The following is an 18,822-nucleotide window of genomic DNA, read 5'->3' as shown; positions in this document are numbered from 1 at the left end:
ATGAACCCAGATGTTTATGTGGATTTACCTGCACGTAGCATATTCAGTACTTACACACAGTAGATTTATTTGTGCCATGCCTGTTGACGTGTTTAAAAGTTTGTGTTAATAAAATGTGGGGGTTTTTTTTGAAATTCATTTGTATTGTTATGGAATTGTTATTATCTGGATATTATTGTGTTGGATCTAGGACCAATTTTTGAAGGAAAGATTTTTTTTATTTTCCCCAAAAAACGTGGGGGGGGGGGGGGGGGGGGGCGTTAATACGGGGTTATACGGTATAAATCAAAATTCCTAGACAACATTCAAAAAGATGTTTTCTTAAATCAATCTAATAATTTTTACAGACAATTTGCATCAGCACTGTCTAATACATGGTATAGTGGGAACATAAGATTTTATGTAAGTGACACTACTTTAAAGGAGATGCTCCAGAACTGAGGCTAAAAAAATTAATGCTGACTTTCATATATAAATTTGCTGGATCAATGGTTGAAATGAAAAGTTTGTTAGAGCTCATTCATACCTTTAAGTCATGTACTGACATCTTATTAATTAAACAGAACTAAGAACCTATATCCAACTATAACACAGACATTTTATCACTTACCCTCCACCACCACCCCTACCACGTCGAGGTCCAAACCCTCGCCCTCGGCCCCTGCCGCGCTCAAATCCCCTGTCGCGATTATCATCTTTTTCAGTATCATCTTCTCGTTCAGGTCTGTCTCCAGCTCTGTCTGGTCGGCCACGACCCCGTGACAATCTTGGTGGTCTGTTGTCGTTTCGCCGTGCTCGTTGCCGGTAGTTGTCTGATTGTTCACGATAGCTTCTGTCGCCATTTTCTTTCTCCTCTTTATTTCTGTCTCTATTATCTCTATCATTTCGGTCTCGGTTGTCTCGTCTATCAGGTTTACTGTCAGTGTTATTCTCCACTGGTGCAGGAGCTGGTTCCGGCTTTTGTTTCTTTTTCTTCTTTCCAGACTCCCGCCATTCACTCTGGTTATAACAAATCAAGAATTCTGATCATGATGAAATAGTTATATTCTAACTCGGCAAAAAATCATTTAAATTTAATAGCATGAAAAATTACCCTGTCATTTATGTAGAGATCTTTCGAGTTTAATTTTCACCGAGCTCCAGTCCCAAGGATTAAGAAACGGCCGACCACATCAAAATTTTCTGGTCAAGACCAACAACTTTCCAGAACCAGCCTAATGTTTCATGAAAACATTTCTTGCACTTTTGAAGTTACAGCAGAATCCACCATTTGGATAAAACACAGACTAGTGACTTATTAATTTTGTGGCTTTTATACAAAAACATAATTACTGCAAAATCAAAACAGCGACAATCCACAAAATCAAAACTCAACAAATAAGCAAACTTTCCATTTATGTCCCACACAAAATCGTTGTTTGCCATAAACAAGAAATTGTGTGCCCTAGATATTGACCTTTAGCCTGCTGACAAAGTGATTTTGCCTTCCAGACCAGTGCAGACCAAGATCAACCTGCATCTATGCAGGCTGATCATGGTCTACACTATTCGCTATTCAGTCAGTATATTTTCAGTGAACACCCTTTGAAATTGAATAATACTGCCCAAATTGAATGATGGACCAGTCCATTTTAGAAATATAGAATGGTGAAGGTTAATTAAATGATTTCACAACATGTTGCATTCAGAACACACACGGACTAAAGCAAATGTAAGTGGGTCTTCTGTAGATCAGATGTCACTATAAGAACATACCTCGTCTGTTGCCCCCTCTAGTACTGTGTTGACAGCTTTATCCATGTCATTTTTACAGTCATACAGAACAATCTCTGCCTTGTCTTGGGAACAGCCTGTCAATTCCATAATCTGCAAAATCAGAGATTAATTTCTTAAATAATGTGAAATTGTTACTATTTTGGGAGACTACTTTTCGCAGTTGCCTCAATCAACAAAATTAAATTTCAAGGAACAGTAAAATTCCAATTCTGACATTTAACTTCAGAAGTTGAAATCACTGAATTCATATCCAAATGAAGCAGTTATTCTGGCTGAAACCATGAAAAATCATACCAATCAAATAGCCTATTGTCTGTGGACAAGTGAAAAATACTGGGATTTCCACACCCCTGATATGTGACTTCACAGTAAATCTTTGTTAGTGAATAAAAATTCTGATAGATATTTACCCATTACAAACACCAATTTTAAAGGAAATGATGATAATAGAAGCTGTAGCTATAAAAGAAATTGAAAAGCTTGCCATAAAATTTAAACCTGAAGGCAACGAGGACTTCAAGGCCTCTTTACTCTTTGAACAGTAGAGATAATGTAAAAAGACCTTTTCCTAGCAAATACACCTACCTGTTTGATTTTGTCCTTGAGATCTGCATCCTCAGCGACAGAGTCTTTGCTGTGAATCAAATTGTTCAATGCTAACTGTTCTGCTGTGGGCTAAAAATGATAGTAAAATAAATGGGTGTTCAGAGTTTCTTTCAAGAGAAAACAAATTGATTAACACAATGTGAGTCTTTCACTTTTTTTTATCTATAGTTAAGAACATTTCTTTTCTGAAATATTTATGACTTAATTATTTTTGACAATTCTTGAGTGTGATATCATTTTATGAATTCTTTCCACCAGGACTGTCAGTCACTGACTGCAAATTTGGTATTTTATCAATATTCCAACTGTTAAGTACTGACAAGAAGTGGGTATATGTTGATGAATAAGCTTCAACAGACTGGCACATCATACAGTCAGTTTATCTATTCTGCTAAAAAAAACTTGCAAACTGTCTAGAGAAAACATCTTAGGACTTTCTTCCGCTACAAACCTACTAGGGCTGTGGATCGTCAGACAAGTGGCGATCCGATCCGATCCGCGAGTCGGGGCTGACGATTCACAGATCGAACCACGGTTCACCAGCAACAACTTATTATGATACAAAAATGAAAGCCTGTTATTTTTGTACTTTTTTCTTTATGGAATCTAAGCTTTGCAGTTCTCATAGTGCTCAGTTTAACAGTTTTGACCTATGTTTAATGTTTTGCTCATTAATTAATGAAGTGTCTAGGGGTACGGATCCGTACATCTAGAATCTGATTCTAGAGGTACGGAACCGTACCTCTAGACGAGCCTGTTAGGGGTTTTCTAGGAGTACGGACCTCCGATTTTCTAGAGATTAAAGGTCATTTACATTTCAAATTTTGTTGAAAATGAAATAACAAATAAGAATTCACCAGAATTCACCTTAAACTTGGGTCTAAATGGTTTACAGATAACAACGTTCACCCGATTTGTTACATTTTCTTTCGAAACGTAAATAACCGAGGAACACCGAATAAATCATGATGATTCGAACTGGCAGAAAAAAGATATAAAGATTAAACCAAAAAATGTTAAATATCTTGGGGAAAAAAACTATTTTTAAAGATAATTAACCCTTAGGTTATTTATGTTTTCCACACATTTGGTAGCCGTTACGAGATATACGGGACGTTTTCACAAACAGTTTTTTTTTACTTAATGTCGGTTAATCGATTATTAAACAATCAGTTCCGCGCCGATTATCATTATATCTTGTTAAATAACAAAATAAATAGGTGCATATTATTATGCTTAATCTATTTTTTTCTGCTGAATTTCAAATAGAATTCATTTAAGGGTTACAAGCACTCATTTATCTGTTATCAACAGTTCATTTTACAACAAACTTATCGGCACGAAACAGTGTATTCATTTGGAGTTCCTCGGTTATTTAGGTTTTGAAAGAGAAGGTATACAATCGGGTGAACGCTGGTATCTGTAAACCATTTAGATCCAAGTGTTAAGTGAATACTGGTTAAGTCTTTATTTTTTATTTCATTTTCAACAAAATTTAAGATACATATAACCCTACATATCTAGAAAAAGGAGGTCTGTACCCCTAGAAAACCCCTAACAGGCTTTTCTAGAGGTACGGATCCGTACCTCTAGAATCAGATTCTAGAGGTACGGATCCATACCCCTAAACACTTCCATTAATAAAAAGTCAGGTTTCGCGGGTAGTTCGGCCATTCTTGCAGATGAACAATATGACGCTGGTCATTAATTTCACAATATTTAGTAAGTTATTAATAGTAACAGTTCCGTATTTTTTGATAAGAAAATTTTATTTGTTGGACAGAAATTTTGTATCTAACTTTTTATTGAATTTAATAACTTAAACGATAAATGTTTATTCACTGTTTTGACAGATTTCACATTAATTTTAGTTCGAATATAAGACCGATGCTAACTCTACCTAAGACATTTGTTTACATCAGGTTTAGAATCTGACAACGCGTAATCATCTTAGATGAGCAAGAAAATTCATTAAAGACGTTTAATGTGGCTTTGTTTTATTGATAGAATTTTACATATTTGCATGTATTAATGAAAAAGATCGCGATCCAACGATCTTCACAATGACGAATATATGTACTCGAACTTTTGGTCAAACTCGTGGATATCCCAGTACTCGGATACTCGTTACAGCCCTAAAACCTACCTCCGGTAAAAGAAGGTAATGTAATGTTTTTTTCCCAGTTCTGAATTTTAAATTCCCAAATGAGTGTAACCTTTTAGCGTTTTTGCTGTTTTAAAATAGTTTTGCTAATTTGTATGTATATTTTGGCTAATAAAACAACAGTTATAATGTTGAACATTTACTGAAATGCAATCCATCAATTTTATACACAAAAAGTATCTTTACACAGATTATGGTATTTTGCAAGTTTTCCCAATTAAGACAATTTCCGAGAGCATTTTCCCAATTCCACGGGTGTTGGTGGCATTCCCAAAATGATGAAAATAAGGCCTGCATCTATTCATGCTCATTTCAAGAAATCTTCAAGTCCAAGAGCATTCTGTAAAATCCTAAATGGTAGAAGGTACAAGAACAGTTTAAACAAGTTGGAAGACCACCCAAGGAACATACAGGCTAAAATTCATCAACTTCCACCTAACTGTTACAGAGAGATGAGATGGCCTTTGAAGTGTGGAAGGTCAGACTGACGGTGAGTGATCACATTAGCACACACCCCGATCACTAATTCACTCTGTGCTCAGGTGAGCTAAAAACTGCAGCTCTGAGTAGATCGCATTTCATTTAAGAAGCTCCAGCACAAACGACATACCTGCACTGTCTTCACTGGAGGTCCCTCTGACTTTGCTGTGTTTTGTATCTGTGTCTGTGCGGATTTACTGCTTCCTTTGTCCTTAGCGGACTTGCTCCGGCCGGAGCCACCTGTGTTCTTCATTCTTTACAGTATTTACAATACTCTATATACAAACAATCTGAAAATTAAACATAGTATAATTTCTTCATTCTCTCTTCCATACAATTCATTTATTTTCTGCCCAGTAGAACAGGGCTCCAGATAATTTTTTTGGCCTACGAGTATTTACTCATCATTTTTGTGAAAGAGTAAAATGGTAAAATCTGAAATTGAATAGGAGTAATTTTACTCCTGAAAATTTGTAAATGCGAAAAAAAAACAAGAGGACCATGATGGTCCTGAATCGCTCACCTGTCCCCACATGACCCAGTTTTGAACCAAGTATGACGTCGTTTTCTTCTATTATTTGACATAGTGACCTAGTATTTGAGCTCGTGTGACCAAGTTTTGAACTTGACCTAGATACTGAGATAAAAATTCTGACCAAGTTTCATGAAGATCCATTGAAAAATATGGCCTCTAGAGAGGTCACAAGGTTTTTCTATTATCTGACCTAATGAACTAGTTTTTGAAGGCACTTGACCCAGTTTCCAACTTGACCTAGATACCATCAAGGTGAACATTCTCACCAATTTTCATGAAGATCTCATAAAAAGTACGGCCTCTAGAGAGGTCACAAGGTTTTTCTATTAATTGACCTAAGGCCCTAGTTTTTAAAGGCACGTGACCCAGTTTCGAACTTGACCTAGATATCATCAAGGTGAACATTCTTACCAATTTTCATGAAGATCTCGTGGAAAGTATGGCCTCTAGAGAGGTCACAAGGTTTTTCTATTTTTAGACCTAATGACCTAGTTTTTGAGCACACGTCATCCGCTTTCGAACTTGACCAAGATATCATCAAGGTGAACATTCTGACTAATTTTCATGAAGATCCATTGAAAAGTAAGGCCTCTAGAGAGGTCACAAGGTTTTTCTATTTTTAGACCTAATGACCTAGTTTTTTACCGCACGTGACCCACTTTCGAACTTGACCTAGATATCATCAAAGTGAACATTCAGACCAACTTTCATGAAGATCCATGGAAAAATATGGCCTCTAGAGAGGTCACAAGGCAGGGCTTTTTCACCCTATCTCACGGGGCCGATATTCGGCCCCATTCCCAATGCTAAAATATGCTCTATTTTTCCCAATCTGGAGCAAAAAATTCCCAATCCAATGAAACTTTCCCAACTGAAATCAGTTACTTTCTGTTTTTCAATAATAATTCTTGCACAATTAGTTTTGTTTGCCAAGTAAATCAAACAAAATCTTGGAAAAACCAACACGTTTCCAGGGCTTTTTCACCCTATCTCACGGGGCCGATATTCGGCCCCATTCCCAATGCCAAATATGCTCTATTTTTCCCAATCTGGAGTAAAAAATTCCCAATCCAATGAAAAATTTCCCAACTGAAATCAGTTACTTTCTGTTTTTCAATAATAATTCTTGCACAATTAGTTTTGTTTGCCAAGTACAAGGGGGGTATTCGATCTACTCCTTACCACCAAAACAAAATGGCGGCCAAAACTGAAAATGTGAGTTTTTCTAACTTTTTATCTTTTTTAAGGATTTCTAGACCATGGCACATGGCTATCAACCTGCTCCACTGTTTTTTCTATCTATCGGTACCTTTAACATTGGAAACAGTGCTGTAGTTTGTCTGGAATGTTGGTCATGGGATTTGAATCGATGGAAAATCCTCCGGTAAACACGGGATAAGGAATAGTGCGATTAGCAAAAATGGTCTTTTTTCCTTATAATTCAAACAGTTGTGAGCTATTTTTCTGATTAGAAGAAAAGAATCAATATATATTTCCATCATGGTTAGTCTGGAGCCGATTAAAAGTCGTAATTTTAAATTACATAGTTTTTTGTCTGATGGTAAGGAACAGTGTACGAAAATAAGAGGATAATGAACAGTTCACTTCTTCAAGCAACTTTTTACTTCGCTCTTTTCAGAGACAATCAAGTAAAATTCTGTTACAATAATATTTTGGTGATCATTTATAACTATCTCTTGCTAAATGTAGTAAGATTTAAAAGGTATCCGCCTGTCTATCAGACACGTGATGTACTGTAAGCCAAAAGTTTAGCAAGTATTTAATATAGAATCCCTCGCCAACATTTAAGTATTTATAACTTTCTATTTGGTATAGCGCCCAAAGTCATTAATAACAAACAATTGCCTTACAAAAATGTTGAAATATTATTTTTTTTGTCTTAAAAAACCCATTAAAAGTTAAACCTACTTAAAATACAATGTGTTTTACTAAAGATAGTGAAAACTCAGCAACACCACTTAACTTGTTTAGGTGTTATGCATTCTTTGTAATTTTGCGTTAAAATACATACGTTATGCGACATTTAGGCGCACTAATTCACTATTTTATGGATACAAAGACCAGAAATTATTCGTGGTTGAAGCTATAACTATGTATACGACTTTTCATAATTATGGTTAACTCTTACATTATAAGTTAACGTTGGCTTAGAGTTATTAAGGAATATTACCTCGCGGGTTCGCTAGTAGATTATTGAACGAACATTTAACTGTAACAAAACATATTTAAAACATTGACAAAAGGCAAATCGCAAATCGCAAACATAGTAAGCTCATAAAATCATAGATATACTCTTACGATGCCATTAACATATATATTTGGAAGAGCAATTTGAATATTTTATGTGTCCTGCTTGTATCTTAAGCTGCATTACAAAAGTAATGTAAGCATCATTGCACATAGGTATGAGAAAAAAATACATTCAAGTAAGGCTTAAAACGTGGCAAATATGATTGTTATTTACCAACATTATGTATCTTATACCACGAATTTAAGAACATTTAATTATCAAGCTTTTCTTGGAAACATTCATGTCAATCAACAATAACACATATTAAACTTGTCAAAACTGATCAGAAATATGCTGATGGTAACGTATGTATCCCAAAAATATTTCAAGATATATCACGGTTGGAACAAAACTTTATGCCCTTTTACTTGCAGATTTTTACCTTAACAGTAATTAAAGCTAGCTCTTTTACCTTTTAGCTACCAGTTCTACGGCAGCGATTCGTTTTAAGGTATCGATTTTAATAGAAACGAAAATAAAGTAATATAAGGTCGCATACGTTCTTAGTAAAAACTACAAACACTATCTTTTCGGTTAAGCCTGCGCCCGAACAACCAAAGCCTATTCAACAAACTAAGAAACAGACTCTCGATACTCCGAAAGAAACACGGTACATTTTCACAGGGAATGTATAATGTCATATTATACATTTCTTGTGAAAAAGTACTGTTTTTTTTTTCGAAGTCTCGAAGTCCGTTTCTCGTTTTGTTTTTCTTATTTTCTCTCCTCCCTTTTCTGTTTGCCAAAGGATTTAATTAGCAGGGAGATAATAGTTTCACTGTCTGATTCTCTCTTTTTAAAGTAGCGCACTGTCTTTAGCCTTCTCACATTCTCGATACACCTTTCAGATTTTAGACCTTGATGTTACAATAATGTTAACCTGATGTGCAACCCACCACAAGGCAACAGTGAGTTATTATTACTGATATACGCACACACACCAATAACCTATGTATTGATACATACGTTACCGATCACTGTGCTATGGGTACGACGGGTATGCTGTTTCCATTCATTTTGTATTCAAAAAAAAAGTTAAACATGTATCTTTATGATAAAAACACTATGACATACGACCAATTCTGTAAACAAAACCTTTTTATCAAGAAATTAATATTAAAGCATATATTATCAGATTTTAAAAATAGAATTTGCATGACGTGTTTTAAACAAAAATAGTGATAAAAACAAAACTTTTGTAGCAAATTAAAACGCCTGAGCGTATTATCTTGGAACCTTGACTTCAAAAAATAGAAGAAGCCTCATGTTGTATAAAAAGGACTGTCAGTAATATATCAGGCATGAAAGGATACAGATACATACGTTACCATACGTAACGTATGTATCAATAATTTGTACTGTGTTTATGGCGTACTCAATATGTACAACAACATAAATTTAATTGAAACAAAAAAATATAATTGACATATAATCACAAATAGGTTTTACTTTAAGCTTCCTATCTAAACCGAACATTACCAGCGGAGCCCATTGAACATTTTCAGAAAAAGAAAACACGTCTTCAAGGACAAATGTGCGACTTAACCTGTGTGAAATCTGCATCTTACGACGTAGACGATACAAACTGATGACACTGTCATGTTTATGTTATTTTAAATAAGATTGGTAACGTTTGTATCGATCACGTATCATTTTGCCATTTCTTATGCCATTTAAATTAAGAAGGACCTCTGCTTCATAATAGACAAATGATAGATGTATTGAAAATGCATACACTGTTTTGGCATGAAAAAACTACTCTTAGTTCAACATGAACTGCTGTGATTTTCAGTGTCTTAGAATAAAAGTAACGTTTGTATCATAGAAAGTGGAATCTTTACATAAGGAAAGTTTAAGTGAAAAATATATCACTACTAAGTATATCTTGTATCAAATGTTATAACATGTAGTTGAAACAAAACTATAGATAACCTTTAAAGACATAGAAACGCTATTCTTTATATGTCAAGCTCATATATTCATAGTAGGATAGATCCATAACCAAAGTATTCCTTCATCGGCGTCATATCTGTTTTATTGTTTAGGAATCGTAATAACACAAACATACATATTATGATGCAGTTATTAATAATTAGGGAACACGTATTCTTTGCATTTACTAAAAAATTCGTCATTAACTATAAAAGCGGTCAAGCGTTGTGAATTTTTGTATAAAACTTGCGCATGGCGCCAGTAACGTATGTATCATTTTAAATTGTCTTTTGTACATTTTTTGGATTATGGATATGATAAATCCAATTGACATTAGGTAACAAGTATAAACACATATTCACTGGAATTATTGTATGTTTAATTTGCTTCCGGAGCCTACTTTTAAACAATCACGATAAGGAACACTCGATTGTTCGTCATTTACGACTTTTAACGATAGGAGGGTTTACACTATGGTACTGCTACAATATTAGTGTAGTTTAACAGCCAGGGTCACGATTCAGACCTCTTTAATTATTACATGGTAGAGAAATGTCAATTGGTTATCTCAGAAACGATGAGAGAAAACTGTAAAATCCGTTTGAAAAAATTGCACTGTACCTTATCCTCTAATTTTCGCACACTGTTCCTTACCATCGGACAAAAATTGTGTTTTTTTGAAAATACGAACTGTGATCTGCTCAAAACCAACAGTATTAGATAATTATGTGGAAATATTCCTTCAAATCAGAAAAATAGGTTACAACCTGCGGTATATTACGTAAAAAGACCATTTTTTGCAAGTCGCACTATTCCTTATCCCGTGTTTACCGGAGAATTTTCCATCGATTCGAATTTCATGACTAGCATTCCAGACAAATTAAAGTGCTGTTTCCAAAGTGAAAGGTACCGGTAGATGGAGAAAACAGTGGAGCAGGTTGATAGACATGTGTTATTGTCTAGATATCCTTGAAAAAGCAAAAAAGTAAGAAAAACTCACATTTTCAGTTTTGGCCGCCATTTTTTTTCCATGGTAAGGAGTAGATCGAATAACCCCCTTGAAGTAAATCAAACAAAATGTTGGAAAAACCAACACATTTCTATTTTTAGTAACATGACCGTCTGCAACCTCTGCAAAAATAATTACAAGATTTTGCTGAAGAAATGTATGATTTGTATGCAAAAACCTCTCAAAATGCATAAAAACACAAATATTAATTGAATAAAGTACCCAAAACATGTTTACATGTAGTTCTTATACCATTAAAATCAATTGTCACATTTTCGCGACCCAGTTTTTATGCTCGAAAATACAGGCACTTTGCCATTCTACTTTTTGGATAATTTCAGTTATAACTTTGGTGAAAACAAACTGTAAACGAAAATTTTAGCATGACAAATAAAGAGTTACTGTATTTTTAGGCAATACTGGAACACAATCCTGAAAAAAAAATTCTCAAAATTTACAAGGGGATACTGTCTACCAGTAAAATTTGAAACTGAAGATTTAAACTAATATATATTTATTAAAAACTCACGTAATTTATCAAAATCTTCCCAAATTTGACAATTTTCCGCGTTAAAAATTCCCAATATGACCAGGGGCCTTTTTCCCATAACCCCCTGAAAAAGCCCTGCAAGGATTTTCTATTTTTAGACCTAATGACCTAGTTTTTGATCGCACATGACCCAGTTTCGAACCTGACCTAGATATCATCAAGGTGAACATTCTGACCAATTTTCATGAAGATCCATTGAAAATATGGCCTCTAGAGAGGTCACAAGGTTTTTCTACTTTTAGACCTACTGACCTATTTTTTTAAAGCATGTGACCCAGTTTCGAACTTGACCTAGATATCATCAAGATTAACATTCTAATTTTCATGAATATCCATTTAAAAATATGGCCTCTAGGGAGGTCACAAGGTTTTTCTATTTTTAGACCTACTGACCTAGTTTTTGACCGCACGTGACCCACTTTCGAACAAGGCCTAGATATCATCAAGACGAACACTCTGAACAATTTTCATGAAGATCCATTGAAAAATATGGCCTCTAGGGAGGTCACAAGGTTTTTCTTTTTTTAGACCTACTGACCTAGTTTTTTACTGCACGTGACCCACTTTCGAACATGGCCTAGATATCATCAAGATGAACATTCTGACCAATTTTTATGAAGATCCATTTAAAAATATGGCCTCTAGGGAGGTCACAAGGTTTTTCTATTTTTAGACCTACTGACCTAGTTTTTGACCTCACGTGACCCACTTTCGAACAAGGCCTAGATATCATCAAGACGAACACTCTGACCAATTTTCATGAAGATCCATTGAAAAATATGGCCTCTAGGGAGGTCACAAGGTTTTTCTATTTTTAGACCTACTGACCTAGTTTTTTACTGCACGTGACCCACTTTCGAACATGGCCTAGATATCATCAAGATGAACATTCTGACCAATTTTTATGAAGATCCATTGAAAAATATGGCCTCTAGGGAGGTCACAAGGTTTTTCTATTTTTAGACCTAATGACCTAGTTTTTGACCGCACGTGACCCACTTTCGAACAAGGCCTAGATATCATCAAGACGAACACTCTGACCAATTTTCATGAAGATCCATTGAAAAATATGGCCTCTAGGGAGGTCACAAGGTTTTTTCTATTTTTAGACCTACTGACCTAGTTTTTTACCGCACGTGATCCACTTTCGAACACGGCCTAGATATCATCAAGATGAACATTCTGACCAATTTTTATGAAGATCCATTGAAAAATATGGCCTCTAGAGAGGTCACAAAGTTTTTCTATTTTTAGACCTACTGACCTAGTTTTGGATAGCACGTGACCCAGTTTCAAACCTGACCTAGATACCATCAAGATGAACATTCAGACCAACTTTCATACAGATCCCATGAAAAATATGGCCTCTAGAGAGGTCACAAGGTTTTTCTATTATTTGACCTACCGACCTAGTTTTTGATGGCACGTGACCCAGTTTCGAACTTGACCTAGATATCATCAAGGTGAACATTCTGACTAATTTTCATGAAGATCCATTGAAAAGTAAGGCCTCTAGAGTGGTCACAAGCAAAAGTTTTTTACCGCACGTGACCCACTTTCGAACTTGACCTAGATATCATCAAAGTGAACATTCAGACCAACTTTCATGAAGATCCATGGAAAAATATGGCCTCTAGAGAGGTCACAAGGTTTTTCTATTTTTAGACCTACTGACCTAGTTTTTGACTGCAGTTGACCCAGTTTCAAACTTGACCTAGATATCATCAAGATGAACATTCTGACCAACTTTCATAAAGATCCCATGAAAAATGTGACCTCTAGAGTGGTCACAAGCAAAAGTTTACGCACGGACGCACAGACGACGGACGTTGCGTGATCACAAAAGCTCACACTGTCACTTTGTGACATGTGAGCTAAAAAAAAACAAGAGCTGTCTCCATAGGATGACACATGCCCCCCATGGCACTTTGAATGAATAGTTATGGCCTATGTTAGAGTTTAGGACCTTTGACCTACGGACCTGGGTCTTGCGCGCGACACGTCATCTTACTGTGATACACATTCATGCCCAATAATTTTAAAATCCATGCATGAATGACAAAGATATGGACCGGACACGCCAATCAATGCACTATCATGAAATATGACCTTTAATGTCTAAGTGTGACCTTGACCTTTGAGCTACGGACCTGGGTCTTGCGTGCGACACGTCGTCTTACTGTGGTTCACATTCATGCCAAGTTATTTGAAAATCCATCCATGGATGACAAAGATATGGACCGGAAACGAATGCACTATCATGAAAAATGACCTTTAACATCTAAGTGTGACCTTGACCTTTGAGCTACGGACCTGGGTCTTGCGCGCGACACGTCGTCTTACTGTGGTACACATTCATGCCAAGTTATTTGAAAATCCATCCATGGATGACAAAGATATGGACCGGACACGAATGTACTATCATGAAAAATGACCTTTAACGTCTAAGTGTGACCTTGATCTTTGAGCTACGGACCTTGGTCTTGCGCGCAACACGTTGTCTTACTGCGGTACACATTCATGCCAAGTTATTTGAAAATCCATCCATCGATGACAAAGATATGGACCGGACACGAAAATTGCAGACAGACTGACAGACAGTTCAAAAACTATATGCCTCCCTTCGGGGGCATAAAAAAAAACAGTTTTATAACATATTTCTCGGGTGTAACACCCATGGGTTTGTTTGCAGTTCAATTTCAAGTATTCAAGTTTTTGATTCTTTTTCTCCCTTGGCTTGCTTTGGCTTCACATTCACTACCAAATCCAAAAGAATATATTCAATATACCTTTGTTTTGGGGATAATTTTTGTTGGTTTAAAGAATGTGTAAAGTGTTTGTTCACTTTTTACATTCTACGAAAGAAACATTTTTGTTGTTTACTCCGCACCAGAAGTGGATATTTTAAATGGACACCGCTTTAAAATACACTACTGTACCATCATTATTAATTCCCAACTGTTTCATTTACGCATGCACTGAGTGTATAATATTATAGTTTCAGGGATCACTTTTGGCAGATACTATTATGAGATTAATTCCCATTTGCCTTGAATCAATGAGATTTTTGACAAAATGAAAGGGAATTTTTCTTTTTATAATGAGATTACACATTGGCAGACAGCTTTTATTACACAGAAAAGCAAACATCTGTTCATTTGTAAGAACTATTATCTTGTAAATAAACAAAACAGTTCCTTTCAGAGACACCTTTTACAACTCTAAAATTCAGTGCCAGGAATTGCTGAATAGGTAGATGAAAGTTATAACCAAGTCTTGGGTCCACATGCATTTTTCCCCTAGTGATTTTACTTCAAAGCTGCTTTGTCAAAGTTGAAGTTCAGTTATGTTTTAATCTGTCTGGACTTGAAACACTTCTATTAGGCCAAAACAATTCTAAATCAAACTTATTTATAACCCTACCCTCAACCATTTCGTTTGGAAATTTGGGCATTCAGCGATTTTTATGAAGGGACTTCACCGGGGGTTTCTCCATCATCTTGTTATTCTCACCGCTATTCATCCGCGCGAATGGAGGTAGAAAGTTTTGCCTTCCAAATGCTTAAATTTCTGTTTCAGTGGTATTTTGAAACATCGCGAAAACAGATTATTTTTGTCTGGTAGTCATAATCATCGGACGCTCTATGGAGATAAAAGCGAAATTCAAGCGTCTAAATGAACGTCATACAAAAAGTAAGTAAAGGCAAAACCGCATTGCTCGAAAAGTTGCAATTTCGGCAAAAGATCTATGACCGCGCAGATGTGATTTTTAAGCACATTTGAGCAAAATTTATGCGATTTTCACCAAAATAATGTGAAAATATCGCGAAATCGCGGCCAAAAGTAAACCCTGAGGTTTATAGAGTACCATTCAATGCATGTGTACATTCAATGTGAGCCTGCCCGCTTAGCTCAGTAGGTAGAGCGTCAGTCTACGGATCCCAGGGTTGTCAGGGCTCTCGCGACTTGAGCGAAATAGACGCTCTTGAACTTCAAACTTCGCTCAAATTTCACCTCAAAGCGAAATGCAAGTCGCCCGATTTTCTTTGATTTCCGCACTCGCTAAGTACTGATTTCCGCACTCGCTAATTACTGCTACCCAGACTATTGACAATTTGCACCGTGTCATAATGAGTGTCGAATACACAAACACACGCCGGCAGCATAATTTAAGCTCCGCCTACCTCAGGTACTTGCGAGATTATGCCGAGAAGTGTGAAAGCAAATCAAATTATCCGATACACCAGAGTCTATTGTGTTAAGCCAATCAGCGCCGCGTTTACGTCTTTGACACTTCAAGTTAATTGTCAACATGTTCGAGTGCAAAACAAACAATGTTTTATTAAAGAAACTGCTGATTAACCATGCGATTAATTGGAATATGGTTCACAATTATTTGTTACAGTGTTCGAAATTCACGGTAGTCCGACAGCCCGTGGCTACCAAATTTCAGCTCGGGCTACCGATTTTCCACAGGTACAAGCCCGTCTGGGCTACCGAATTTTCCTCATTTGTTTAAACAAGAGATCACAGAGTGATCTTGGCGCCCACCAATGTGCCATTTTTGAGTGTTCCAAATTTCAAGACTTACTGACTAGCTCAAGGTCAAATTTCATTTCCATACACAACACTGTGCATTTGGTCCAGATTCGAAAGCTGTAGCTTGAGAAATGTGAAAGTAGGTCACTAGGTCAATCTTAAGGTCAAGGTTAATTTCGGTACACAAAACCATGCAAGTGGTCCAAATTTGAAGGCTGTAGCTTGAGAAATGTAAAAGTAGGTCACTTGGTCAAAATCAACGTCAAATTCTATTTCGGAATACAAAACTAAGCATGTGGTCTAAATTTGAAGCCTGTACCTTCAAAAATGTGAAAATAGGTCACTAGGTCAATGTAAAGGTCAAAGTTCATTTCGGTACACAAAACTATGCATGTGGTCCAAATTTGAAGGCTATAGCTTGAGAAATGTAAAAGTAGGTCACTAGGTCAAATCAAGGTCAAATTTTATTTCAGAATACAAAACTATGCATGTGGTCCAAATTTGAAGCCTGTACCTTAAAAATGTGAAAGTAGGTCACTAGGTCAATGTAAAGGTCAAAGTTCATTTCGGTACACAAAACTATGCATGTGGTCCAAATTTGAAGGCTGTAGCTTGAGAAATGTAAAAGTAGGTCACTAGGTCAATGTGAAGGTCAAAGTTTTTTTCGGTACACAAAACTATGCATGTGGTCCAAATTTGAAGGCTGTAGCTTGAGAAATGTGAAAGTAGGTCACTAGGTCAAAATCAAGGTCAACTCATGTCAAGGTTCACCTTGCCACTCAAAAATATACATGTGGTCCAAATTTGAAGGCTGTAGCTACAGAAATGTGAAAGTAGGTCACTATGTCAAAATCAAGGTCAACTCATGTCAAGGTTCATCTTGCCACTCAAAAATATACATGTGGTCCAAATTTGAATGTTGTAGTTATTGACAAGAACATTTTAAAAGCTTTTCCCTATATAAGTCTATATGAACCATGTGACCACCGGGGCGGGGCTATTTTTGACCCTAGGGGGATAATTATAACAAACTTGGTAGACAACCACTAGATGATGCTACATTACAAGTATCAAAGCCCTAGGCTTTGTGGTTTGGACAAGAAGTTTTTCCTTATATAAGTCTATGTAAACCATATGACCCCCAGGGCGGGGCCATATTTGACCCTAGGGGTATAATTTGAACAATCTTAGTTGAAGACCACTAGATGATGTCACATACAAAATATCAAAGCCCTAGGCCCTGTGGATTTGGACAAGAGGTTATTCAAAGTTTTTCCCTATATAAGTCTATATAAACCATGTGACCCCCAGGGCGGGGCCATATTTGACCCTAGAGAAATAATTTGAATCAGCTTGGTAGAGGACCACTAGATAATGCTTCAAACCCTAATATCAAAGCCCTAGGCTCTGTGGTTTTGGACAAGAAGGTTTTCAAAGCTTTTCCTTAAATCTATGTAAAATATAGAAATAAACAAAGGGCCATAACTCACTCATAAATTGTTGAACCAGTCTGATTTTCAGAGGGACACAACTAGGGTACCAATACATCATTCTGACAAAGTTTGGTCAAAATCCCCCCAGTAGTTTCTGAGGAGATGCGATAACGAGAAATTGTTAACGGACGGACGGACTGAATGACGGACGGACGGACCACGGACGCAGAGTGATTTTAATAGCCCACCATCTGATGATGGTGGGCTAAAAATGCCAAAGCCCTAGTCTTTGTGGTTTGGACCAGAAAATTTTCAAAGTTTTTCCCTATATAAGTCTATGTAAACCATGTGACCCCCGGGGCGGGGTCATATTTGACCCTAGGGGGATAATTTGAACAATCTTAGCAGAAGACCACGAAATGATGTCACAAACAAAATATCAAAGCCCTAGGCCCTGTGGTTTTGAACAAGAGGTTTTTCAAAGTTTTTCCCTATACAAGTCTTTATAAACCATGTGACCCCCAGGGCGGGGCCATATTAGACCCAAGGGAAAAAATTTGAATCATCTTGGTAGAGGACCACTAGATGATGCTTCATACCAAATATCAAAGCCCTAGGCTCTGTGGTTTTGGACAAGAATATTTCCAAAGTTTTTCCCTATATAAATTTATGTAAATTATAGAAATAAACAAAGGGCCATAACTCATTCAAAAATTGTTGAACCAGTCTGATTTTCAGGGGGACACAACTAGGGTACCAATACATCATTCTGACAAAGTTTGGTCAAAATCCCCTTGGTAGTTTCTGAGGAGATGCGATAACGAGAAATTGTTAACGGAAGGACGGATGGAATGACGGACGGACGGATGGACGGACGGAAGGACGACAGACCACGAACGCAGAGTGATTTGAACAGCCCACCATCTGATGATGGTGGGCTAAAAAAAACATGCTAATTAAACGAGTACTGCATCGTGATTTTCCAGACTGAGAAACGCTTATGGAATTATTGGCTTTTGCACTCTTACGTGTTGACAATCAAACACAGTGTCAAAGACGTAACCGCAGCTCTTATTGGCTGAATACAATCACCTCTAGCGTAATGGATAATTTGATTAGCTTTCACACTTCTCGCGAAAATCTCACAAGTACCTGCAGTAGGTGGAGCTTAAATTATGCTATCAGCGTGTGTGTAATGTGTATTCAGCACTCGGTATTACATCTTACAAATTGTCAACAGTCCGAGTTGCAGTAATTGGCGAGTGCGGATCCTAAACAAGAGGGCCATGAAGGCCCTGTATCGCTCACCTGACCTATTGACCTAAAGATCATCAAGATCAACATTCTGACCAAGTTTCATTAAGATATGGTCATAAATGTAGCCTCTAAAGTGTTAACTAGCTTTTCCTTTGATTTGACCCGGTGACCTAGTTTTTGCCCCCACATGACCCAGATTCGAACTTGACCTAAAGATCATCAAGATTAAC

General features: G+C 36.6%; 1 protein-coding gene across 1 annotated transcript in view; it reads right to left on the bottom strand.

The window, feature by feature from the left end:
- The window catches only part of LOC123565981 (protein lingerer-like), a 79,753-nt gene that overhangs the window by 49,009 nt on the left and 11,922 nt on the right, over window positions 1-18,822 (bottom strand). The window contains exons 2-5 of the mRNA XM_045359740.2: window positions 5,157-5,316; window positions 2,362-2,451; window positions 1,756-1,866; window positions 611-999 (exon numbers count right to left, since the gene is read on the bottom strand). Coding sequence (XP_045215675.1) covers window positions 611-999; window positions 1,756-1,866; window positions 2,362-2,451; window positions 5,157-5,279 — 713 coding nt within the window. The 5' untranslated portion in view covers window positions 5,280-5,316. The remainder of the gene's footprint in view (window positions 1-610; window positions 1,000-1,755; window positions 1,867-2,361; window positions 2,452-5,156; window positions 5,317-18,822) is intronic.

This window comes from Mercenaria mercenaria, chromosome 8 (assembly GCF_021730395.1).
Source record: "Mercenaria mercenaria strain notata chromosome 8, MADL_Memer_1, whole genome shotgun sequence".
NCBI lineage: Eukaryota > Metazoa > Mollusca > Bivalvia > Venerida > Veneridae > Mercenaria > Mercenaria mercenaria.
Note: the sequence above shows the minus strand (reverse complement) of the source record. Positions and strands in the feature narration are given on the sequence as shown.